The sequence below is a fragment of the Camellia sinensis genome, chromosome 12, assembly GCF_055761805.1.
Source record: "Camellia sinensis isolate YWXY chromosome 12, ASM5576180v1, whole genome shotgun sequence".
Lineage (NCBI taxonomy): Eukaryota > Viridiplantae > Streptophyta > Magnoliopsida > Ericales > Theaceae > Camellia > Camellia sinensis.
Genome location: NC_138972.1, coordinates 142,993,374 through 143,021,348, shown reverse-complemented (window position 1 = coordinate 143,021,348; position 27,975 = coordinate 142,993,374). Strand labels below are relative to the sequence as shown.

Below are 27,975 nucleotides of genomic sequence, written 5' to 3'. Positions count from 1 at the left end.
TAAAAAAGACAAAATTTGGAGTTGCAAAATTCGGGAGATCGAAACACAACATACAAAAATTGTCAAAAAAAAAACGTAAAGCAAAAAATGCCAAAGCAAAACCCCCTCTAAAAAAACAAAACAACAAAAAAGGCAAAATCGAAACCTCAACATAACAAAATTAAAATAAAAAAGAAGAACCAAAATATGGCAAATTCAATTCAAAAAAAAAAAAAAAAACAAATTAATCAAAAGTCGGCCGATCGACACCCAAAATGAAAAAAAAGAAAAAGAAAATAAACACAAAAAAAAAAGCCAAATCCAAACCCTAAAAAAAAAAAATAGCAAAATACGTGAAATCGAAAGATAACATAAAAAAATATAACAAAAAAATGCCAAATCCAAAAATAAATAAATAAATAAATTTAAACAAAAATCAAAAATTGGAAAAAAAAATACCAAAACAAAAAAACCAAATTTTTTTTCCCAACAAAAAGCCAAATTTGTATAAAAAAAAAAAAAAAAACCAAAAAAAAAAAAACCGAAAATATGCTAAATCCAAACCCAAATAAAAAAATCAAAAAAATGGAAAAGGGCAATTTCGTCATTTAACAATATGACACCTCACCAAAAAGCTAAAAAACTCAAAGGTCATGTTTGATTCAAAAGACTAATAGTGAAGTATTAATAATCCTATTAAATTAGTGTAGGATTCACTATCCAATTGGATTAATATCCATTGGATTAATAATCCCACCCCTACCCCATTACTAATAATCCTATAAATTTGTTGGATTAATTATCCATTGGATTAATAATCCTAAACCAAAATGTTAAAACAAACATGAGATAATTGGGCCCACGGATTAATAATCCTAATCCCATGCTCTAATCCACCCAATCAAACATGCCCAAAAAGTCAAAAAGTCCTTCCCAAACCAGGCTTTTTAGCCCCAGACTAAAATAGCCAAAAAAATTAAAAAGCCAAAAAGCCAACCCCTCTCAAACGGAGGCGTAATGTATTGAATGGTGTGGAGTATTGCTTCAACAACACCGAATAAGTACTCGGCTGGGACTCACTGCTGAGCTTGGCCTCTCTCTGAAAATCATCCTTATCCCTACATTCATAACAGTCCTTCACCGTTTTCTCTCTCTAATCTCTCTCTCATGGCGTCGATCTCTCCGCCAACATTCCCTTCTCCATCCCCTCGCTCCGATCCAAACCCCCACAAATTCGCCTTCCAAAACCCTAAAATCTCCTCCCGATTGAGACGATCATCTTTGCACTCCTACTCTCTCTCATCAAGCCCTCACTCTCTCTCTAGGGTTTCCGATTCTGCATTCTGTCGGTGCCACAGCAACAACGATGACTCGGCCTCAGCTTCTCCGTCGGATAACTCATCCTCCGTTAACCGTCGGTGGGACTCGGTGATTCAGGAGGTGTTGAGGAACGCGATTAAGAAGTTCGATGATTATATGAACTCGTACCGTAACCGGTCGAAAGGTGTTGTGAAGAGTGTTGATGTTTTCGAGAAAGGAAGTGAAGTTGTTGATGATGAAGACTGGGATTGGGACCGGTGGCGGAAGCATTTCAGCGAGGTCGATGAACAAGAGCGTATTGTATCGATTTTGAAGGTACTTTATCGCGTTCACTGTGTTGCACTTGTTTCATTGTGTGGAAATGTTAAACCAATATGCACCATGGTTGTTACAAACTAAGATAATTAAATTCGCGAAATGTACTGAATTACTATGCATCTTGTTTATTTCGGACATGAAGGACGGGATTGGATGAGTAGTGAGGTGTTTGTTTTGGATAATCATCACGGGATTATAAAACCTGTCCAAGGAGGGGACTATCAATCCCATGGGAGGGGAGGTGGTAGGTGGTAGTGAAATCTAATCCGATGGGATTGAATTCACCTTGTATAAAATGGGTTTTTACATAGTTTCATAAATTTAATCCCAACCAACTAATATCACTACACTAGTGCATAAACAAGCACCCACAATTTATGTTGTATCTTTAGCCTAATACCACTGCTCTAGTAATCCCCTCACTCAATCCTACCGTACTAATATTCCCATCGAACCCGGTCTGATAAACGAACAGGGCTTTAGACCTTAGAGAGCTTGCACTCGTTTTTTTGTTGTTGTTGTCGTCATCATTCTGCTCATTTTGTTGCTATGTTACTCTGTTCATGATATATGTTCAATTAAATTAAATAAATTCATATATATATACACTACCGCATCCATGTCAGTTTATGTAGGACTTCCGTCCCACAAAATTACAAAATTGGGATGTGCATTTCAAACCGAGAGAAGCTGTTCATGCTTCTTTTAATGCATGAATGTGAAGCAGTGGACATTGGGTTTAGTTGAAAGGATCCAAAGGTCAAAATGAGGAATGCATGGAATAACATGGATTGAGGTTAAGGAAAGACATTACTGCCAAGTGTTTAATGGAAAAATATACCAGATAAAGTTGAATGGCAGAAAAAGAGTGATAATACACGTAGCCAACCCAATTAGCTAGGATGAATTATCTAACGTTTTTTCTTTTTCTTTTTTTTGATTAAATTATCAAACGTTTCTTCTTTGTCGGCAACCAAAGAGATATTATTAGAAAAGAAGAAAAGTACACGAGAAAAGGGGAAGGAGGAGTCCGCCAAAAGAAAAATAAAAACAAAAACAACCAAAGTCTCACACTACATACTGTATATTGTCCTCTCAAGAAAAAATGGAATCTTATCTAAAAGGAGAGGAAATTGAGCCCAAAAAATGACAAGAAACAAACATTATCCCATAAAGAGCGAACCTCTTATAGCTTATCCTCAAAGATCCTAATTAAGCTTCAACCAAATAACCCAAAGAATTGCATAAAAACCACAATCTCACAAGAACCTTGCTTTATCATTACACGTATAATCCTAGAATTTGATCAGAAGCTGTGGGAACAAGAAGCCGGAGTTTCCCAACAAATCTTCATCAATTGAAAAGTGGATGCCATAAAGATGAAGCCAATGAGCAATGCAAAAATAAATGATCTACAGATTTTTCGTTCCCCTGTTCCCCCTACATACCATGCATCATTGAGGATGAAGATTGCTATTAATTCTCATTTTTTTTAAAATGTAATTAGTCATGAGACTATTATGAGCCAATATCTAGATAAAAATCTTAAACTTTAAGAGGCACAATCATTTTCCAGATCTTTTTGAAAATGATATGGGGACTACTTGGAATATCAATTATCTTATCAAAGAAATACTTGCATGAGAAGAACCCTAAGGAATGAAGTGACTGCATTCTCTTATCAGTAATAATTAGTCTCAGGGAAAGTTTGTCAAGAATGGTCAACAAAGAAACTAGCGCTTCATTGTCATTAAGATTTAAAAAAAAGAAGAAGTTAGTGTTCCATGAAATCAAAGCCAAATGAGACAAAGCAATTGAAGTGATGGAGACATTATGAGCTTTTCACAGCACCTCTTAGATCTTAGACTAATTAATGTGCAAGTCAAGGCGGTGTAATTTGATGCATTTAGAAGGTGGTAAAAGCAATAGAGGCAGGTCAAGTAGAATTTAAGTTGAGGCAATGAGAATGAACATGCATACCTTAAACTTAATTGAGGACATGGACTTAGTAGAATCAATTGGAGAAAATGGATTCACGTAGTCGACCCCAAGTAATTGGGACAAAGACTTGTTAAGTGTGTTCTTCATGTTGTATTTATGCTTAAAGAACATGTTTATACTGTTATTGTTTTTGTCATTTGAGCTGGTCGGGCCTTCAGTTAATCTCCATGCTCCTCCTCTGACTGGGTTAACTTTCAGTTCGGGTGTAATGGTATGACTACCAAATTAACTTGAAGGAAATGTCTATGCTTGCATTTATTTTTGTGAGGAAGCTAAGGCTTTCTTTAATTGTTTTTCGATTTTTCATTCATGCTTCCTAAAGGCTATTTTGGTGTCATCAATTCCATTGGCTATATTATTTTTTTAATCGTTACAGCACTACTTGTATGTTGACACTATTTATCTCAACAGCCGCAGTTAGCTCATGCTGTCAATAGAGAGGATTATGAAGATGCTTCTAGGCTTAAGGTGGCGATTGCAGCTGCAGCCACAAATGACACTGTTGGCAGAGTGATGTCTCATCTGAATGTAGGAAAATTGTTTTAACACTTTTGTTCCCAGCAACAAACATCATTGGTTAGCTAATCTTTGGTCCTCTTCTTACATATTTTGGTTATCAATTACAGAGAGCCATACAGGAAGAGCGATACCGAGATGCAGCTTTTATACGGGATTATGCCGGGGCCGGATTGGTGGGTTTAATATTTCTGGAGAATAATATGCATATCACTGTTTGTATTATTTCACTTGTCTATGCTGGTGGGTGACTGTCGGTGCTAGATTGGATGCTTTGCCAATTTTTCTGGGTAGTTCTTTGTTCCAAAACATTTTTGATTTTTCCCCTTTTTTGAGTTGTTTCTTATTCTTAAATTTTTTGGGTATTATTAAGGCTTAAATAAACAAATATTATAGGCTGCATGCAGTGGATCATGTTTGTTCGTAGAAAATGATTTCCATTAACATAATTTGGGCTTTTTAATGCCCTTTTTTTCCCCAATTGTTATTGTTGGTAATCCAGGCTTTTTCGTGTGGTCAATTATGTTCTGGGAACATATCTGGGTATTTGACACCTAAAAAGTGTTCCAAGCTCCAATTTCCATGTTGCCTCTTTGAATTTAGTTACAAGCGTCAATAATTTTTCTATGCTAATGCAACTGCATAGTACATGTTTATTTGGTTTGATGTCATTTTGCTTTACTTGGCATGTCAGGTGGGTTGGTGGGCTGGAATTTCAGAAGATACTAATGATCCATATGGTCGTATTATTCGTATAAGTGCAGAGCATGGGAGATACGTGGCCAGAAGTTATAGTCCCCGGTAAGTTCATTCATTTTCTTGATGTAGAATTTTATCTTGATTTTGTGTCTTATTAGGGAACAAATCTCATTACAAAACAAGCTCCTAGAAAGAAGGGGACTACTTGTTTAGCGCTGGAGAGTTGGTAATATATAGTTTGACAATGGATTCAAGTGAGATTTTCTAACCTAAGCTGACATGGGATGCATTAGTGAAAAAAAGACATGAATATATTTTAATTTAACTAAACATATAGCCTTTGCTAGAGTTGAATGGTGAAAAAGGATTCATGTTGCTGACCCCACTTGATTGGGACACAAGGCTTGGCTTTGTTTGGTTTGGTTTGTAAGTGACAGAACTCCTTGAGCAATTTCATTGCCAAGTGTGGTAATGACCATTAGGGATGGCAATTTGAACCCGGCCTGACGGGGACCCGACCCTCCGTCCCCGATAAGAATGGTTTTTCTCCGAAAAATACCCCCGTGGGGACAGGGATGGTATTCAAAATTAAATCTCCGGTGACATTCAGGCCGGGGACGATGATACATATTTCATCCCCGGCCCCGGCCCTGGCCCCGGTTAGCCCCAACTTATATTATATATATATATGTTTAGTTTGGTTTGGTCTCTCTTTAAATATTATATATTATATATATATATATATATGTTTAAGATGGTCACATTGTAGAGTGTAGACTGCACTCTCTCTCTCTCTCTGAGTCTCTGACCTAAGTTACTCTCTCCCTCTCTTTCACATTCAAAACCCTAACCTCTCAAACCCAATTGTCGATGAGAGTCGAACGCAGACGAGAGACGATCGCAGAGACGATCTGCCAGAGAGTCGATCATCCCGATCATTGCGATCATCGACGCGGAGAGTCGGTGAGAGGGGGATTATCCCGATCATCGACGCAGAGACGATCGCAAAGACAACACTGCCTCTGCTATTCCACCATCGAAGCTCCTCTTCCCTCCTCTTTGTCGCCATTTCTATTCTACTCTCTCTTTATTTTTTTAATTTGTTGGGTTGTTGTTGTTATTGAATTTGTTGGTGTGGTTGTTATTGAATCTGTCTGATCTGTTCTATTTTTTTTTTTTTTTGTTATTGAATCTATTGGTGGTGTTGTTAAACAGCAGATCTGTTGCTGATTTTTTTTTTCTACCGGGGAATTTTCGGGGTCGAGGAAACCCGATCCCCGTTAGGGGACAGGGGCCGGGGCAGCAATAGGTTCCCCATCGGGGATCGGGGCCTGGGATGGGGCAATTTTCACCATCCGGATAGGGGACGGGGAGGGTGATCCCCGGCCCCGCCCCGCCCCGCCCCGCCCCGCCCCGTTGCCATTCCTAATGACCATAAGCCACATCACTATTGTTGTTTACCTATTATCTCTTTCTCCAGTTAATTTCACTTGGTTAAATGTCACATATTACGTATTTCCAGACCAAAAATAAAAATAAAAATAAGGGCTGGTTTGGCATGTCTTAAAAAAGCTAAAAAGCCAAAAAATTATTAAAAAAGTTAAAAAGTTATCACTATTCACAAATTAAAAATATAAAAATAAATAAATTTATTGATGTAAAGTACAAGTCATAAGGTATGACACAGTGATGGGTCTGTCCCGGTATAAATTACACACGGGTGCACAACAAATTTACACAGAACAGTGTTGTTCGGTTCGTGGGGGCCTATAACGGGTCTCATTTTGATAATGTGAACCGTTTAATGTGTAGAACTCGTCGAGTACTATATGTCAGTAAAAAATTATGTTGATCGGATATCGCTAACTATATGATCAAATCAGTTTTGTATAAAAAAATGGATGGTGTTATAGTTAACGGTTGGAAAAAAAACTAATCTGATCAGATAACTATCGATATCCGATCAATGTGATTTTTAATAGACGTATAGTACTCGACGACTTCTACACATTGAACGGTTCAGATTATCAAAACGGGACCCGTGATGGTCCCTACGGGCTGAACAGTGGTCCAATGCAATGCCCAAAAAGTAGGCAAGCATTTCTTAGCATCAATTCAGCCTGCGTAGATGGTACGGCTGTACAACCCACAATCCTTATCTTCTCCTACACACTAATTTATATAATTTTTTAATACATTTTTTCTTAAAAAGTTAAAAAATTAACTCAAACAACCATTTTTTTTTCCTAAACTTTTTAGTCCAAAAAGGCAAAAGGTGCACTTATTTAGGATATCCCAAACAACCCATTAGTGTGTACATGCACCCATTAATGCATTATTACATTTATATTAAGATATTTTCAAACATTATAAATTGCAAATATTATTATATGCATGTTCAATGCCAGTATCTATTTTTATGCGTATAGTCTTGTGGTTTTGGACACTAGGTACTTCCGTTTTGAATGCCGTCCTTCCCAAGTTCCTGCTCTGTACTTTGGGCAATTAGGTCTTACCAGTTCATATGTTCTTTGTGTTTAGTGATCCAGATACATTGCATGCTCTTGAAGGTCCTATCTTGGCTGATGACCTTTCTTTTTCAGGCAGCTTGCAACAGCTACAGCTGGTATTCCCCTGTTTGAAATCTTTCTAACAGTTAATAAGATGGGTGAATACAAACAGCAGGTACCTCTCTTTACCCACCTACAGTTGTAACTGCCAAACTTCTAAATATGCGCATGGCTTTTGGTATGTGGTGAATGGGGAGTATCTTATAGAAATTTTTTCATATGCTTGCTTACATATTATATTCTTGTGAATTGTTGCATCATTACTATTCTAGAAACTATGTGCATGTGGCAATTATTTTGGTGATATCTTTTATTCTTGGCGGAGATGCAATATAATGGAAAATATATAATAAAATAAAAGATTTTTTATTCAGAGCAGCAAAAACAATGTATGAGGGGTGTATATATGATACGAGTACATCTGGAAAAATAAAGCACAAAAAAACCTAAAATAGTTAATCGCATGCAAAATCAATATTCAGTTGCAATGTAGGAATGAGCAATTCAATGATTAATTATAAAAGGGTCTTTGCATCTCCTTGTTGAATAGGAATTTCACAGTCAGTATCATTGAATGTGAAGTATATATAATCTTGAGAAGTTTATTGCTTATTTGCATCACTCTTTTGCGGCAGTAATGATTGTAGGTTGGTGTGCTATCCTGCAGAACAAGCATAAGGGTGCATTTGTATCTATGATAAGTCCATTATTACAAAAGAGGATTTCTTCGTAGTTTCTTTCCAACATTTTCACTTCTTGTTCATCCGAACTCTGATTCTCCAATCTAGCAGCAAACTGATTGTTGCACAGCAAAATATATCATTAGATGTGTACATCCATTTCATTTCCAAAAAGTTGTATTGGATACACCAATAATTTAATTTTGGAAGTTTGAAAAATTTAATAATAAGATAATTTCATATATCAGCTGAATTGAGAACATGAGAATATAAAAACATATTAAAGGATAATATATATTTGATATGCATATCAATAACCAAAAAGGCACAAATGGGATGCCATTTGTGTACAAATGCTTTCCAACTATACAAAATAGACAAAAACTTGCTTGAAAAGCTACTCTTCAACCCCTTCAAAAGTTCTTTTATTTTGCTCTTGCTGAATAAGCCACAATAGAGATCCCAACACCAAACTCGATGCTTTCCTCCATTTCCCTACCCCTAGCTGCTATCCATGACTGAAAGAGATCTGCCACACCTTTGGGAATACTCATACAACTCCAAAAATGCCAAGAACATGGACCACAACTCTCTAGCCGCCGCATAATGAAATGAGTAGATCACTCACTAACTCTCTCATCCTTTTTACACGTACACACTTGTATCTCTCTTCTCCTCCTAAGATTGTCAAAGATAAGATGTTGGAGACGTGCTATGGAAAAATTAAAATGCATTGTCATTTTGTGATTTTATTGTAAGAAAGTTAGTGTTGATGTACTGGTCCTTTGCATCTAAAGAAAGTTTAACACTGTCTATTGCTGGAAAAATACGTAGTAAAGAATTTTTTGCTGGCTGTACAGGATTAGGCCAGGCCGCAAGGGTAAGAGAGGGTGACTTTTGACTTCATCACATCTGTAGTAAAATTTTCTCCTCATGTTCAGCTTTATTCATCCTTTTTGTTTTAGGTTGTCTTTTTATTTTGGTAGTGAGGGTAGTTATATCTGCTTGTGTCTGATGCTTTTACCTTGATTCTTATCAAATTTTAACATGCTGCTGTCCTGTATCACATGAACATTAGCACATGAGCATGTTCATATATACATACTTTTATCTATATGTTTTCTTTTTGACTCTGTACAAATATGCACATTCATATATATATATATATATATAAGGGTGTGTGTGGGGGCGCGCGTGCATGCCGATATTTATATATACGCATATATTTTTCAATGGATGTACCCTTGGCACATTGTGTCTGTACTTTCATGATTACTTTGTATTAGTGTTTCTTTTGTCTATATAAGCTATCTTACGGAATTCATGACTTTTAGGCAGTGTACTTGAGGCGGATGGGAGGTCCTCGAGATTTTCCAGTTGTTGCACCCAATTCATTGGGTCTTACCGGGAGCTTGAGCCCCTTAGACTCAACTGAAGACAAAACTGATTTGTTTGAGAGTACAGAAGACACAGGAGATGGTGAAGATAGGGACGATGATTCTGATATAGCTGAGGGATTCTCTGGTTTTGATAATGTTTTACGTGATATGATACCTGGTGTGAAGGTCAAGGTTTTGAAAGTGACAGCTCCTGGGAAGGTAGACCGGGATCTCATATCTAAGGTGATTGAACAAATGATGGAGGATGAAGATGAGGATGAAGAGAAGGATACTGATGTAGAAAGTGTAGACACAGAAGATGAAGATAAAGGTGAAAGTGATCTAGAGCAGAATGAGATTGAAATGGATGCTGGTGGTGGAATCCTTGATGGGGAAGAGCGAAGTGAAATTGCAGTTAAGGTCGTTGTTGGTGGTCTTGTGCAGAAAATTTCCAATATTGCACCAAATAAAAATTTAATTCGAGTACCAGCCAGGCTAGAGAAAAGGGGTCGCTTGTCGTTTTCTTTTTCTATAGAGAAAGATGACAATCAACTGGTTTCTAAAGGCAAGGGTCAAACTCCACAGAACAAAAAAGCTAAGCTTCGAGCTAAACATAGCATTGACCATGTTATGTTTGACCTGGCAAAGTTTATTGGCAGAGGGAAGATACCTATGAAGGTTAGTTTCTAATGTTTATATGGCACATCTTCTTATGTTTATTTTGCAGAATGAGTTCACACTTGCTAAACTTACAATTTGCCCAACAGCTCACTTGGTTAATTTATGCTTCTTATGCAGGTGCTTAAAGATATTGGTGAATTGATAAATTTCACTCTCAGTCAGGCTCAAAATCGTCAGTTACTCTCTGGATCAACAACATTTAATCGCATTGAGATTCCATCATCTCCTGATCCTTTAAATGGTGATTTAATTTGAAAATTGTTTCGCTTATTTTACTGTTTGATGCTATTTTGTTGCTGTTTATAGTGATGGTAGCTCTTTACTTTTCTGGTCCTCCACTTTATTGCCTTTGTTGTTATCTTAGGTGCTTTCACCAATCTTACTTTCAACATATTGAGAATGTTCTGTTTTTATTTTATTTTATCAGGACTGTACATTGGCGCACATGGGCTTTATACTTCAGAAGTCATTCATGTGAAACGCAAATTTGGTCAATGGCAAGAGGATGGTGGCGCTAAGGAGCCTCCAAATCTTGAATTTTATGAGTATGTAGAAGCTATAAAATTAACTGGGGATCCTTATGTGCCAGCTGGTCAGGTAATTTAAAATTTTCATTTTAGTATGTAATGTGGGTGTGCTAACTATGTGTATGAATCTCCTGCTGTTTATTTGCTTATATTCTTTCTAAATTATGACTCTGCATTTGTTCAACCAATTAATTTAATTATGAATTGCAAAAAGAATATCAAGAAAATGAGAATTGTGATATACGTGGACCCTTATATCAGTTTGATCTAATGTCACAAGAAACTGAGAAACTTTGAGATGACCTTGGTTCTTATCCAATCATTCTATTAATTTTCTACTAGTTACTTTCCTCAATGAAATTGACAAATATTCTATAATAGTTTGTTCGACACATAAAAAGAAAGTAAGGTTGCGTTTAGTAGAGCTTTAGAATTATGATTTGAGAATAGAGTTGTATTTTGAGTATGCGAGTTTTGGAATTATGATTTGAGTGTGAAAAATTTGTTTGGTTATGAGTTTTAAAAAGAGTTTAAATTGAGTGATGTGACATATAATATTGAAAAGTGTGTGTTTTAAAAAGTATTTTGAAAAGTAGGTGTAGAATTAATTTTCTAAAGGTATAACCAAACAACACACTCACACTAATGGGTAGAATTAAATTTCAAAAACTCTACCAAACAGACCCTAAATAATTGAAGTAGGAGCCCGATAATGTATGGATATATTGAATATGGAATTTGGAGTTTGAGTTTTGATTTCACAATCTGAATCTTAGTAGCAGGAATCGTGGGAAGGGGAGACGATTCTCGTCTAGAATCGCGATTCAACGATTCGTAGCAAGAATCGTGGATCTAACTGGATGGGAACGCTCAAGCTAAGGATTTTTATTTCACGGCAACAACAAAGAGAGAGAGAGAGAGAGAGAGAGAGAATCACAAGGAAAAGAAAAACCTGATATGGACTTGCGATTAGGGCTATGAAAGCGGAGATTGCGTTGTCTTCTTCCACATATTTGCCTCTCAAGCTTTGGTCTTCATCTTCTTATTCTTCATCTCTCAAGCTTTGTGCTTCGCAGGCGTCTTCTTCTTCTTCTCATTAGGCGTCTTCTTCTTCTTCGTCTCTCTCTCTCTCTCTCTCTCTCTCTCTCTCTCTCTCCGTTCGAGACTGAAAAGTCTTTTAATACTTAAATTTCTTATTTTTCATTTATGTAAGTATAGATTTTATATTATAAATTAACATCTTTTTCATTAATTCTAGTTGTGTCTTAATGCCATATTTATGCAAAATGACTTTTGATTTAACCCTTCTCTTTTTACAATTAATGAAATCTGCCTTGCTGGTTGTGATTGCACAAATATATATAAATTCCACCTAACTAATTTATTATCTTGTGTTGGCTAGCTCAAAAAATGAATGTTTAAAATGAATATTTATTTATGTTTAAAATAATGTTTATTTGTTATTTATTTTTAAATTTTTTATGTTGTGTTTAATTAATTAGATATTATATAAAATAAAAAAATAATATAAATATTTTATAATAAATGAAAAAAATCTAATAAAAGTATATAATTATAATATTTTGGCATATGATTTTTCATATGTATATATATATATATTTAAATTTATAACATATATTTTCATTATTATTAGAGAAAAAAAATATATAATCTTACAATATTTATATATATATATTATATTAGTTAATATATATACAAACGCTCCCTACCAACAATTGGAATAATTACGATTTCCCGCTCCTGCTCCTGCTTCGTGCAACTAAAATCTGAATTTTATAATGGGAAGCACTAAACTACTTGCTCAGACCAAAAATAGTAGGAAGGTTATAAATCATCATGGTTGTTGTGGACCATTGTCACAATCCTCCAGAACAAATTATATTTTTATCTAATCTGTTTTTTAGACCTTCATGATATGATGTTGTTAGCTGTTTCTACAGGTAGCATTCCGCGCGAAGGTTGGGAAAAAATATCAGCTTCCTCATAAAGGGATCATTCCAGAAGAATTTGGAGTGGTATATCACTTTCTTGTGAAAATTAAATTCTCTCTCTTGTTCTAATTTTTCCTGTTTCTTTCCCACTCCTTATTATGTAGATTAGAACCTTTTAGAAACTGGACCTTTGGCTGCATCACATTCCCCTTTTCTTTAGCTGAGGCTCTTATTCTGATCTTATTTTAATTCAGATTGCTCGATATAAAGGACAAGGCAGGCTTGCTGAGCCAGGTTTTCGGAACCCTCGATGGGTAGATGGCGAGCTTGTTATTCTAGATGGAAAGGTTTTCCAGTTCTATTAATTGTCTTGTCTAGTCTTTTTTTCATTTCTTTATCTTTTGGGTTTTTGTTTTCGTGTGGTTTTTTTTTCTTTTCCACAAATAGATACTGATTGTTCAATACATACGTTTATTGTATTTGTGCAGTATATTAAAGGGGGGCCTGTTGTTGGGTTTGTGTATTGGGCTCCCGAATATCATTTCTTGGTGTTCTTCAATCGGCTGAGGCTGCAAGAGTAGATTCTCCTTTTGTACATAAAGTCTGAGCTCATATATTCTTTCGTTCAGATTTTGTAGGTAAATTCCCATCCATATAGTGAGCTTAAGAAACATTAAAATTTTACAATTGGATCTCCTGACAGAAAAGGTGTTTTATGTTTAAACAATTTGGTATTGAATATGTGCACGTGCTCAGATTTTGGTGAATTCTTGATCCCAATTGCATTATCTTCATATGAATGCGTAATTTAAAATAAGAAAACTGTGGAGAGGAGAAATTAAATCTCTCATTTGTGGTATGTAGCTTTGGGTTAATATACTTAAATTCCGACACGTTAAGTGTGCCACACACACACAGGTCAATGGGGCTAAATGTCAGGTTAAGCACTGCTTAATCTGTTTTCAGTAACATTCGTAGTGTGTAAAGTTAGTGCAATATGAGAAATTTTATTTTAGAGTTTTGTCTGAAAAGGTAATATGATTGAGGGATAAAATCATGAGTGTGTGTCGACTTAGTATTTTTGGTGTGTGAAGGGTATGTTCTGAGAAATTTTATTTTAGAGTTTTTTCTGAAAAGGTAATTTGCTTGAGGGATAAAATCATGATTAAAAAAACAAAATAAAATGCAGCAAGTGTGTTGACTTAGTGTTTTTGGGGTGTGGAAATAGAAGGAAGCTCCCAATAAAATTCAGGCGCATCTAGTTTGTGTCATCATACATGAATATTTAATCTTCCTGTTTTGCAGTCTACTCTAATGAATATTTAATCTTCCTTTCGCTGCTGTTTGTTTACAGGTTAGATGATATTTGTTGCTGAATAAGTCCGTAAAGTAGAACCAGTGGAGAGAGCTGGAGCTTTTGAACCATGTGTAGAATTCCCGTGCAACCAACCGCGTACTTGTAAGCAACTAAGCATATCATCATCATCAAAGTTTTTTAAGTCATAGTGAAACTACTAAAGTTTAGAGTTGTAATTTTTTTCTTTCTGGTAGCCACCGAAGCTTAAGCTTTGGCCTTTCTCTTTGCTCCATTTTTCTTGGGGTAGTCTTCCATCAGTATGTGTACATAAATTTGATGCTAACGAATAAATGCTTGGCTAAATTATATTTGACAATTAAGTTTTCATCATTTTATTTTATTTTTCACATCTCTTCGCTAGCTTTGTTTGAATTTTGAAATTCTTGATTGTGCTGCAGACTGTTAAGATACTGAAACCTAGGATTTTGAGAACACATTGGTCATTTAAGAGCTTAGTTTAAATCGAATGTGATGTAGTAAGTGTTTTGTTATGTGCACATAAAAGTATGATGAACTCAGGAATGTACACAGGATTCTTGTGGCTGATGTTGTTTTTTTGGGGGGATAAATTACAGCCAACTTTTTCCTTTATGCTGTGTTTGGTTGGGGGATTTGGAGAGGGATTTGGAAAAGGAAAGAGAAAAGGTGTGTGAAACTAGGTGAAATGTAGGCATATTTTATTCCCATTTCACCTAACTTTTTCCTTTCCTTTTCCAAATCCCTCTTCAAATCCTCCTACCAAACACAGCGTTAAAGAAATTACAGTCTGTCTTGTCGCTTTTTGTAGTTTTTTTTCATATATACTTCTTAATGCCATTTTTATTTTTTCTTCTCTGTTTTTGATTTCTCTCTTTGATGTTGTCTCTGTTAATGCCATTTTGTTATTACATATATGTAACACACACACACACATGAATTGTAACCAAACATAATGGCCTCTTTTGAAAAGTGGATTAAAAGTCACTTCTTAACTTTTAACTTATTTTTAGAGATTGTTTGGAGTGTCTTAAATAAGTGTATTTTTTGACTTTTTAGACTAAAAAATTGAGGAAAAAAATAGAGTTGTTTGGGATAATTTTTTTAACATTTTTATAAAAAAATGTGTATTAAAAAATTATATAAATTAGTGTATAGGAGAAGGTTGTGAGCAAATAGGTGGTACGGTGAGATAATAGAGGACTGTGTGTGCAAAGTGTACTTGGGATATGATTTCCGGCTTGAATTGGAGGTTCTGTTCGGCTTATTGGGGTTCACCACGGGTCCTGTTTTGCTAATTAAAACCGTTTAATATATAGAACTTGTTGAGTACAATATACTTGTAAAAAATTACGTTGATCGGATATTGATAGCTATCTGATCGAATTAGTTTTTTTTCAATCGTTAACTATAACACCATCTATTTTATAAATTTTAACTGATTTGATCATATATTTACCGATATCCATTCAACGTGATTTATTACAGGCATATAATACTCGACGAGTTTTACACATTAAACAGTTCAAATTATTAAAACGGGACCCAAATAGGCCGACCATTTTTTATGAATAGTAATAACTTTTAACTTTTAGAGTAACTTTTTATCTTTTTCAAGACATGCCAAATTTAGCCTTAGTCTCGCCATTTTTCATATTTTTTACACATTTTTTAAAATGTTAAAAAATTAATTTTTAATAATCTTTTCAAAACACTTCATAAATTTTTTAATGTTTAGTTATAACATTGAAACTAATGTCTATTGATGGTGGTGGTATTGGACTTTTTTACTATAAAAGTTAATTTATTCACAATTCCGCTTGTTTTTTTTACAGTAATATAGAAGTAGAAATCTCTTTATTTGAGTTGAGATATATATAGGATAAGTAGGGTTGGCAATTTGAACCTGACCCGACAGGGACTCAGCTCCCTAACCCTGATTAGAATGATTTTTTTTCTTCTAAAAAATACCCTCGACAAGTCAGGGATTGTATACGAAAATAAATCCTCGATAAATTTCAGGCCAGGAACGGTGATATGTTTCCTAGCTCCGTCCCTGTCTCTATCTCCCCGATATGAAATTACTATTATATCTCTCTCTATATATATATAAACCAAACCCTAAAACCCAACTACACTTATACAACCTCACACTTATATACAAGCAGACTGCCTCTCATCTCTCTCGGTTTCTCTCTCTCTCTCTCACTCTAAAACCCTTCCATCACCGTCGATCTCCCTCATTTCCTTCGCTGTCCTCTTATCCCTCTTCCTCTGTTGTCCTCCTCTCCAGTGGCAGAGTCAGGAAATTAAGTAAAAGGGGATACTAATTAATTACAATTTTTTATTTAAAAAAAGATCATGATCAATGAGAGATTTTTCTATGTGGATATAATACATGCCATGTGGTATCTACTACTATTGTGATTAACTTTGACAGTAGGGTCCACTACATTTATGTTGAGTGTTTGGGGAATAAAAGTAGGCACATACATTTGTGATTAGTAGAAAGTAGTGCCACGTGGTATCCTATTGGCATACAAAAATTTCTCATGATCAACATTAAGATAATAATAATTTTATGAGTTAAATTTAAGTATAAGAAATTAAAAATCATTACTAATAGGAACAAATCAAAATTCTATAATAGTATGTAATAGCTCGGTGCGGGATGGTGATGTAAGCTTGTAATTTTAGCACAAAAAATTGTGGATCAAAATTCCTATAAAAACACACACAAATTATTATAAAATCTATTTAATTTTTATTTAATAGAAAATATTAAAGAAATGATATTGTTTATAAATGATACGTTTTTAATAGAAATTATAAAATAGTCTTAGAGTACCATATGGTGTTACCTATGTGATGCTCAAGATATGAGAAATCACAAATCATGCTAATTAGTTTGTCAACTACCTAAAAATAATCACAAATTCATAAGATTTCACACTACACTATTGGTTTAGACTACCATGTAAACAATACCACATAGTACTCTCAAAATATCAAATAACTACTAATTGTGAACAATACAATAAATCCTTAGCCAAAGAACATGTTAAGAAAAGAAAAAAAAAAAAAGAAAAAAAAAGAGAGAATACATTTTGTATATGACTACAAAACAAAAACAAAAAAAAGTTCAAAATTGAGGAGGGTACGTGACCTCCTGAGCCTTCTTTGGCTTCGCTTGTAACAATCTAGCTTTTTAATTATTCTTTAAAATGTATACTAATATTATTTAATCACAGTTGATAAAATATACGATTTATTTTATATTATTATGTGTAATTGTGTAAAGTAATATAATTATCATTGTGTAAAGTAATATAATTATCAAGAAATTTAGGGGTCAAAGTGTAATTATGGGAAGTGAATTTGCCACCTCTAATTTAGAGAAGACATCTGGCAAGCTAGATGTCTCCCATGCGTTAGTCACCCACCTATATATATAGGTGTGGTGTTGTTTCATAAAGAATAAACAAAAATAAGGAAAGGAATGAAACAGAGAACGAGTGGAAAAGAGAAGAAAGAGAGAGCGAGTGAGTTGGAGAGCCAGGGTTGAGTGGATGGTCGAGTGAAGGTCTGGGGGAATGATTAAGAGGCCAATAGGTCCAATTTATAGTGATTATACGTTGAGTTATCATAGTTTAGTTTATGTAATCTGTGTTTTATAAATTATATTAATATTTTAATTATATTAATTATTTTTTGAATTTTTTTTTGTTTAAATTGAAATCTATGGATATGTTTGTTTAATTTTTAATAATTATTTGATAATGATTTTATAAATAATTATTTTCTGTAAGTACCACCATGGGAGTCCTGTGCCTTTGGGGACTTAAATAACTAATAACTATTGGTCCCTGTTTGGCCACTTTGTGGTCCTCTGTTTGTTATAGATCTATTGACCCCTGTTCTGATTGTCACTCCAATAACCTGTATTATGTTCTATTTTGTACTGTGGTTATGATTATTTTGTATTATATGTCAAATGATTTTTGTATTATATACTCTATATTTTAATATCAAACCTTATTTAGCCAATAATTATTTATGGTGATTTTTATACCCTTATGCTATTAGTATAATATTTCTCACTCTGCCATGTGCCTATGGCTGTTTATCACTTTTAGGTGACATGTCAGGGCCAGCGCGTGGGGTAAGCACAAAGTACCTTGTAGACATAATTCAGCTCTGACAATTTAATAAAATAGAAGCTCCAATGACTATTTTGGTACCCTCACTTAAATATTTTTTTTCCACTTGTGTTTAGTGATTTGCTTAAGAATTGGTCGGAGGTAACTTCAGTTATTGGCTATCACAATACTTAACCCTTAGGTACGAGCAGCGGGTCGCGACACTGCTCCTCTCCTTTCTTCTATCACCGCCGATCTCCCTTATTTTCCACTATCTTCGGCGAAAGAGAGAGCTATGGTTAGGGTTTCCAATTTCGGCGAAAATGAACTTAGATCTGCAATGATCGAGACCAGAACAAGGCGTCTCCGCTAATGAACAAAGTGTCTCCATCAACGTGCTTCTCTCTCTCTCTCTCTCTCTCTCTGGTCTCACCTCTCGATCAATCTTATGTGGTAGTCTATGCTCTCAAGAGGCAAGGAAGGACTCTCTATAGATTTGGTAGTTAGACTGTCTGTTGCAACCAAAGCGATTGTAAATGTTATTTCTTCTTCCTCACTCGATCAATCTTATGTATTTTTTATTTTATTTTTTATCTCAAGTAATATAGCTTTATTTTGTTGCTAAGTTTGGGTTTTGATTTTGATTTTGGTTTTTGTTTCTGTTTTTAGTTTTGCAATATTGGATTCTATTTGGGTTGAAAAGAAAAGAGCATTGAATTAGAGGTTAGCAATATTTGAATGTTTGTCTTCGTAGAAATGTATTTCAGTGCTTGAACATGTGCTCCGTTTCATCTGGATCGTAGCTCCTTCTCATATTGGAAAATTGAGATGAGGGGCCAAAGAATCTTCGAGATCTAGAAAGTGTGGTGGTGCGATGATGATAAATGTTAATCCCAGCTCTATCTAACATCTATCTAAGCTTCATACCTTTTTTTTTCTTCTTATTATTTTATTTTATTTTTGATTTTTAGTTTATTACTATAAATTTTGTGATTTTGATCTTTTTTATGTTCCCTGTGATGTTTGTAAGTCTGATGACCGTGTTAATTCTGATCAATCTATGAAAGGGTCGGGAATTTTTCGGGATTGGGGATTGGAATTTTTTTAGCTTCAAGGATCGAAGACGGGGAGTGTAATCCCTGTCGTTGCCCTAGCCCGTTGCCATTCCTAAGGATGAGAAAGACTACAATAAAAACCTTATTAATAACTGGGTTATCAAACAATGCACTATTAATTTTAGTAATAAATGGAAATAATTATTGCTTGTAATGGGACTAACTCATCTCTAAATTATTTATTACTACTAATCAAATTTATACTAATGATGATGACAATATATTAAAATTATGGAAAATGCGTGAGAGTTGGAAAATGGTGTTGGAAAATGGTTTTATATAGGCATATTTATTAGCTCAATTTTGAGTGGGCCCCAAACGTCTTTTGGGGTGTGTCCGAAGAGGTGATATGTTCCTTGCCGCGTGGCAAGTCACACAGTGAAGACGGAACGTCAATTTTGAGTGGGCCCCAAACGTCTTTTGGGGTGGGTCCGAAGAGGTGATGTGTTCCTTGCCGCGTGGCAAGTCACACAGTGAAGACGGAACGTCAAAACCATTTATGAGTGAATGAGAAGTTGACGTCGTTTTAAGGTTTAGCATTAATTTTTTAGACAAAATTCATTTGAATTTTTTCAATAAAAAATTATTGTGGGAATTTAATTTAATTCTAAATTCAAATTTTGGGTTCCTAAGTGGTTTCCTAAAATTTGTAATTGTGAGAATTTAATTTAATTCTAAATTCAAATTTTAGATTCCTAAGAAGTTTCCTAAAATTTATACCTCTTCATTTATTTATTTAAACTATTTCTATAGTTTAATATATATATATATATATTCAATTAATTATATATATATATATATTTAAAATAGTTTAAAAACAATAAATTACCTACAATTCTTTGACTTGGTCTAACGGACACTTTTGGATTGTTTGAATTTTGGTACAACCGTCCGATTTATTTGAATACAACTAGTGCATTTGTTGATTCAAAAGGGTTGTACCTGTTCGGGTCCTTTGGTTTGCCTATAAATACTATTTGTTTTTCAGCAGTCCATTGGTTCGGGTAAAAAACAATCTTAAGACAGAATCGAATTATTCTGTTTACAAAATTTTTTGTTTGTTTCCCTTTTTTATTCTTCGTAAATAATTTCGGAAGAAAATTATTTTCTGTGGATTTACAAAATAATATTCTGGTTGGAAAAATAAATAGTGATTATATGTTATTTGACAGATAGTAGTAATATATTGTCTCTTTTCTTTGACAACAACTAGTAGTACGATACTGGTGTCATTAACAATTCAGAATATATTTTTGTGGAATTTTGTCAGAAAACTAATTTTGGTTTTTAGAAATTATTTTCTGAGTTTTCTTTAATTAAAATTTTGTTTCAGTATTTTAATTATTGAAGTGTTACAGAAATTTAATTTTCTGTGTGAAATTAAATTGGTTAAATAAAATTTTATTTTATTTCCAAATTAATTGAAAAATAAAAGTTATAGTTGTTATTTCTTTTATTTTTGCAGAATTTAATTTCTTGTGTGGAATTAATTTGGTTAAATAAAATTTTATTTTTTTTCCAAATTAATTGAAAAATAAAAGTTATAGTTGTTATTTCTTTTATTTTTACAGAATTTAATTTCTTGTGTAGAATTATTTTGGTTAAATAAAATTTTAGTTTATTTCCAAATTAATTGAAAAATAAAAGTTATAGTTTTTATTTCTTTTATTTTACAGAATTTAATTTTCTGTGTGGAATTAATTTGTTTAAATAAAATTTTATTTTATTTTCAAATTAATTGGAAAATAAAAGTTACATTCTTGTTTCTTTTATTTTTACAGAATTTAATTCTGTGAATTTGGTTTAATTTTCTGTGTAGTGTAAATTCTAATTATAATTTTGTTTTATATATTAGAATTGATGGCTATTGAAATAAATGCCCAAACAAGTACTACTGTGGTGGCTGCAATGACGCCAACCCCCTCTCTTGTTGTAACAGTACCGGTAAATCGTGGTGAAAAGCCAGAGAAGTTCTTAGGAACTGACTTTAAAAGATGGCAACAGAAAATGTTGTTTTATCTTACAACTCTGAACCTGACTCGTTTTCTCCGTGAAGATGCTCCTACCCTGAAAGATGATGAAACCGACCAACAAGTGGTTGTTGCGGTTGATGCTTGGAAACATGCCGATTTCCTTTGCCGGAATTATGTCTTGAACGGACTTGACAACACATTATACAACGTCTACAGTCCAATCAAGACAGCAAAGGAACTTTGGGAATCGTTGGAGAAAAAGTACAAAACAGAACATGCCGGCTCAAAGAAATTTGTGGTTGGCAGATTCTTGGATTTTGTAATGGTTGATTAAAAAACTGTGATCAGCCAAGCTCAAGATTTCCAACTCATTCTGCATGACATTCACGCAGAAGGTACGTCTCTCAGTGAATCCTTTCAAGTTGCAGCCTTAATTGAAAAATTACCAAAACGCTGGAAGGAATTCAAGAACTACCTCAAACACAAGCGCAAAGAAATTTTTATGGACGAGTTAATTTTGCGTTTGAGGATTGAGGAGGACAACCTGTAGACACCCCATTTTTGACCGACCTTAAGACTCAGACGTCACCAGTTGAGCGCTCGGTGATATTGCATATTGTGCTCATTCAGAAGTTTTAGAGTCTTGGCTGCGAGCCTTGCCTCCGAACTTCCGGACTCTTTTGTGCTTTGCCTCGGTTTGCGAACCAGGCTCCGTTTTCTCTGTTTTCTCTTCGCGAAGGGAGGGAGAGGTCTCGTAGATCATCTCTCAGTGGCCGTAGGCTACGTTTTGTGGTCGTAGGCCATTTTGCCCGTTTGGAGTCCGGTTTTTGGTTTTTCGGAGCCGTTGGTCGTGTGCCTCGGTTCGGGACCGCTTAACCATCTCCGTTTGCTCCGGTTTTTGGAATACTTCTTATTTGATCCCTTTTGAGGGACACTGTGGTCCAAGAGACCGACTTCGTGGTCGAACACCACTTCCGGTGCCTAACAGTCAGTTTTCGGGGCCTCGGGCTGCGCGTTTCGGCCCCCGAACCTTCATTTTGCATCGGTTTGGGCTCATTTTTGGTGGAGACCTTATTTTCACTGTTAGAAAGCTTGTAGGAGGGTGGGAGGCCAACAATTTTGCTGAAAAGCCAACTTCTTTTTGGTCAAAAGTGGTTCAGCATGAATCTGGGAAGTAGAAAAATCTGCGCGGCTTCACCGAAACGGGCGTAACTCTTTGCACAAGAGGAATTAAGATATGAGGCCACCACCATTGGAAATCTTACTTCCGGGGCTTCATTTTCACTCAAGAATCTCCTAAGTCCAAGTTCGGGGGGGGGAGATGTGGTTGGTTGAAGTCCAGTTGGACCGAATCTGCACGGCTTCACGGAAAAGGGCATAACTTTTTCTACAGGAGGAATTTTAATGCAAGGTTTGCGCCATTGGAAAGCTAACTTCTGGGGCTTCATCCTAGGGGGTGACCGGCCACTTTTCCCCTTTGACCTGGCCGGCCGGCCACCTTTTTCTGGCCGGCCGGCCACTTACCTGGTGGATGACTTTTTTTCCCCTTTTAAACTGGCCGGCCATTTTTGCCCCTGTGAGTGCATTCCAGCTATGTATTTTTTTTTACACTTCACCCATGTCCGAGGGTTTGGCACTTTTGGAGGGAAACTTGATTCATTTTCCCTCCATTTCCCCCCCCTTTTTCCCCCTCTTTGGCCTATATATCAGCAGCTCCAGCTGCTGGTTCAGGGTTACAAAATTTTCCCCCTAAGCCTCTTGTTGTATCTCTCTCCCTCTATACACTTTAACCCTCCAACCTCTCAAGTCCTACACCATTTTCTTCACCAACCCATAGCACCACCCTTCCATCCTTCATTCCAGCAGCTGGAGGTGATTCTTCAGAGCCTAAGAGTGCTGCAACTCAAGCCAAAAGGGTGCCAAAGTTTAGTCTACAAGGGTAAGCTCTATTTCCCTCTTTTTGGTCCATATCTTGCATCCTTTCTAAGCCATTCTTGCTTACTGTTTTGGGCTCCGACCCTAACTGAAGTTAAGTTTATTTTGAGCCATTTTTCATGTTTCATTAAGGGTCTCTCACTGTTTGAGGCCTCCTTGGTACACTTATTTCATTATCCCTCTTGTATGCCATTGTCTTGCGTAGTATTTTTGGCCTATGTATAAACTGTTTTGAGCTCTGTCATGAACTGAAAAGTGGCTTATTTTGAGCCCTTCTTCAACATTGTTGAAGGGCTCATTGCTGTTTGAGGCTTCTATCTTCCACTTGCCTTTATATCTCTATTTTGGCTCCATTTTTGCTTGATTTGTTAGCCTCCTTTGCTTCTGTTTTTGGGCTCTGTTCCGAACTACAAATGGCCTTATTTTGACCCCATATTCCTGTTTCATTAAGGGTCTTTCATGGTTTGAGGCACCATTTATACACTTTGTGCTATATCTCTCTTTTTGGCCTTATTTTGTGTAGTATTTTAGGCTTGCATGCATACTGTTTTGGGTCCAGTCATCAACTGTAAAATGCATTATTTTTGGCCCATCTTCAACATTGTTGAAGGGCCCCTTTGTGTTTAAGGCCAGCAACCACTACTTGCTTCTTTGTCCATCTTTTGGCCCATTTCTTGCATGAGCGCTTAGCCATACCTGTGTTGGTTTTTGTGGTCTGCCATAAACTGTAAAAGGTCATATTTTGGGCCCCTCTTCAACATTGTTGAAGGGCCTTAATCTGTTTGGGGTCAGCAGCTGTGAGTTGCTTCTTTATCTCACATTTAGGGCCATTTTTGCATGCTAGTTTTGCCCTATTTGTATTTACTGTTTGGCCTTGCTTAAAACTGTAAACATGCTTATTTTGGGACTTCCTTGAATCTGCCTTTTACATTCCATGTTCAAATAATGCATGTTTTGTATAGCTATAGGCCAATGCATAGGCCTAGTTTAGCATTTCGGTTTCATTTCATGCATCGGGAGCCATGCTTTTATGATTCGGGACTGTTTTGGGGCATATTTTAGCACTGAAACTTGCATGCCTGTATGCCATATCCCATGCCTTGCCATGTCTTGTTAGAGTGGCATTTTGTGCCTTTGGGTCGGTCCTCGGTTTGTGTGCATGTGTGCACGCATTTCGAGTGTCTAATTTTTTATCTTATGGCCTCCTATGTGAGTGTGGCTGAGGTCCACTCATGTTGGTGTAAGCCCATATTGCATTGTGTATGCCATCTCATTTCATAGCATTGTGTATGCTAGGCCGTATGTTAGCGCATTGTGTATGCCATGTTACCTCGTGCATCGTGTATGCCATGTTACCTCGTGCATCGTGTATGCCATTTCATAGCATTGTGTATGCTAGGTTGTATAGTAGTTGCATTTCATGCATGTCATGCATATTGCATTGTGCTTCGGATAGGAGTTAGCCCGAGCACGGGAAACGAGGTACGTTTCGTACTCCGAGTGACGGAACGTGTCTCAATTCCCCAGTCACCGACACTCCGGATTATCCATGATGGAGTTAGGTTTTAGTTGAGTTTTCATGTGCATTCATTCTATATTGAGTTGCACAATTCGACTCATCGGCCATCATGCATCGAGATGCGTGATTGGTGGCACGAGGATCGAGGCATGCATACATTTGTGAAAATACATTGCTATGCCCCTTTCCTGCTCTCTGTTACAGCAAATCAAGAATTAGCAACCTTCCGGAGCTTGGCTCGCTTTCCCAGAATAATTGTAAAACAGAGGCTAATCGGGGCATCCTAGTGGATTTCCGCGCAAGGCAGCCCAAACATGCATCATTCATCAGAGTCAAGGCAGTCCCTGGCTTGCATGCCAGTTTATAGCTTTCTTAGTTAATTTGTAAATTAATTAGGGATTTGTTTATATTCGGACTATATTATTTGGACTGTACTATTTATTCGAACCCTCTGCGCGAGGGCACAACTGTAATAAGTGTGCGTGTGTGTGTTGTATGTCTTCCAACCCCACGTCTTTCTCCTTTTTATTTATCCGCTTATGATGGTTAGATTAGGGCATATTTCAATTAGCATACAGTATGATAGCATGTTTGCATTCATTCATCTGTTTTGCATGCACCGGGCTCGGCGCATCATACTAACTGCATTGTATTTTCATTTCCAAGTTGAATACATGCTAGTTGCAGCATTTCATATGCCATGTTTAGAATAGCCGAGCCTGCTATAGTTGCATTTTTGCATGTGTTGCATTAGGCATTTCTGTATAATTAGGATCATGCATGGATTTCTAATTAGCTTCTTTTTTGGCTTGGAGTACTCGGTAAGTTTTATGCTTTAGCATCCTTGCATGCGTGTGAGTGACTGCCATGAATAGCATGCTTACCATGAGGCTATGTGCTTATGTGATATAACTGCCTGAATGCCTGTGGGTGAAGGTTGGGTTATTTGGATTGGAACAAATCATCAACTGTGAGTTTTAAGCCCACTAGATAGTGGCAAAACTATTTTTTTCTTAAGCACACCTGAGGGTGGCAAAATCTGCATTTTAAGCATACTTGCGAGTAGCAAACCATCCTTCAAAAAACAAACAGGAAATGTTTTGTCCCAATTCAGGCGATCCAGTCTATACTTGTATGCTGTGCGCATCACATAGTAATCTAGGCTAATAACCAGAATAAGAACACATAAAGTTTTCAAAAATAGATATCATGGTTAGTAGAGGCCGATCTTTGATCGGGCGAGCGGGGGTGCTCACGAAGTGACCTTCCCCAATCGTACCCAAGTTCCCGAGCCGAGGCAACTTTGGTGATGACGGACACGTGGCCTTAGGCAAACGAGTCAGGGTTTCCTAAATTTCTCAAAATAAAATATTTAGGTGGCGACTCTGTATCTGGCAAAGCAGTCCATGTTTGGCACTTCTTTCAAAAATCTGTTTTCTCAAAACGATTTGCCGGATTTGGACTCTTTGGTTCAGATTGAGAACCGTGACAATTTGAGAGTCCTGAGCTGTAGTGACCCCAAATGAACGGAACGGGAGCTCGTTCCTCCCGGGGCGTTCGGGGACGTCTACAGTTTCTGGCGACTCTGCTGGGGATTTAGAGAACTTGACTCGAACTCATGATATCTGCTTTTGACTACACTTATGTATTTCTTTGCATTGCATGTGCATTGGTGCGCCTAGGACACCGTGTTTGCCATCTGCTATTCCTGAACGGTTTGCCGGAGGCTTGTCTTGTCAAGGCATGACCATAAGGCTGACCGGTTGTGGGCTCTGCCAGTATGGGAACACAAACCCCGGTTTTACCGGGGCACCTTTTTCGACCATTCGACCTAGTGCATATTCGGATCCATAATGATCATTCCAAACTAGGACAGGTTGCTTACCCGATTTAGGTTGTTTGAAACCGCTGCATGCGTAGTGAAGCCCTAGCTCCTGACAAAATAGGACAGGGAAACCCTACCCCTTCATAGGGGTGTTTTGGCTCTCAATTATCTGTTATGTGCTTTTAGAGTGTGTCTCTACAGGAATGCATGTATCAGTTTGCAAGTTTGGGCATCAGGCCTGCGGGTACCAGTTCAGTATTTTGGGATTCAGTTTACCTAAGGGTATCAGATTTGAGGCTGAATTTTGGGGGGCAGAATTCAGTAGAAGGCACAGTCATCCTGCTACACTCGTATCTGTTTTGGTGAAGTTGAGCTGAGGTGCTGTTTTGTTTTCTCTTTTGCTAGGATAGTCCTGGAACCATAGCTTCAGAAAGCTCCGATATCCCCCGAGGTTCATCGAACTTGTGCTGATAGACTTTGTCAGGTCAGAGATTCAGTTACATTTGTGACAAAGAGGGACATCGGGCCAAAGATTGCCGTAGCAAAGGCAAAAGCAAAAGAAGAACAAGCAAGAAGCCTGCTCAAGCCCACATGACTGAAGTGGACAATATTTCAATTTAATTCTAAATTCAAATTTTGAGTTCCTAAGTGGTTTCTTAAAATTTGTAATTGTGAGAATTTAATTTAATTCTAAATTCAAATTTTAGGTTCCAGAAAAGTTTCCTAAAGTTTATACCTCATCATTTATTTATTTATTTAACTATTTCAATAGTTTAATATATATATATATATATTTAATTAGTTTAATATATATATATATATATATATATATTTGAAATAGTTTGAATAAATTAATAAAGTTCTACAGGTTATAATTGTTGACTAACGGTCAAACTTTTCAAAGTTGTTTGAACATTGGTTTTCCTTGTGCCGTTGGTCAAACAATTGTTTTGCACCTTTTCACTTATTTTTTTGTGTTTTCATTAATTAAAATTCTTTTCAGTATTTTAATTATTGGAATGTTACAAGAGATTTAAATTTCTGTGTGAAATTAATTTGGTTAAATTAAGTTTTATTTTATTTCCAAATTAATTGGAAAAATAAAAGTTATATTTTTATTTCTTTTATTTTACAAAATTTATTTTCCTGTGTGGAATTAATTTGTTTAAATAAAATTTTATTTTATTTTCAAATTAATTGGAAATAAAAGTCACATTCTTGTTTCTTTTATTTTTACAAAATTTAATTCTGTGATTTTGGATTAGTTTTCTGTGTGGGATTAATTTGGTTAAATAAAATTTTATTTTATTTTATTTCAAATTAATTGAAAATAAAAGTTACATTTTGTTTTGTTTCTTTTATTTTAACAGATTTTATATCTGTAGTTTTGGTTTAATTTGTTTAAATAAAATTTTATTTTATTTTCAAATTAATTGGAAATAAAAGTTTATATAGGCATATTTTTTAGCTCAATTTTGAGTGGGCCCCAAACGTCTTTTGGGGTGGGTCCGAAG

At 35.8% G+C, this 27,975-nt stretch overlaps 1 protein-coding gene across 2 annotated transcripts; it reads left to right on the top strand.

The window, feature by feature from the left end:
* Nucleotides 1-1,036: 1,036 nt before the first annotated feature.
* EX1 (UvrB/UvrC domain protein (DUF3506)) lies at nt 1,037-14,319 on the top strand. 2 transcript variants are annotated; one of them, XM_082900042.1, is made up of 12 exons: nt 1,037-1,614; nt 4,030-4,146; nt 4,245-4,310; nt 4,829-4,935; nt 7,437-7,518; nt 9,418-10,140; nt 10,261-10,384; nt 10,571-10,740; nt 12,632-12,706; nt 12,877-12,969; nt 13,111-13,260; nt 13,977-14,319. In XM_082900042.1, exons 1-11 carry the CDS (start codon nt 1,147-1,149, stop codon nt 13,201-13,203), a joined length of 2,118 nt encoding a protein of 705 aa, XP_082756168.1. In that variant the 5' UTR covers nt 1,037-1,146; the 3' UTR covers nt 13,204-13,260; nt 13,977-14,319. The 2 variants fall into 2 exon arrangements, with proteins under 2 accessions (XP_082756168.1, XP_082756169.1); XM_082900043.1 differs by lacking the exons at nt 12,632-12,706; nt 12,877-12,969; nt 13,111-13,260.
* Nucleotides 14,320-27,975: the final 13,656 nt, after the last annotated feature.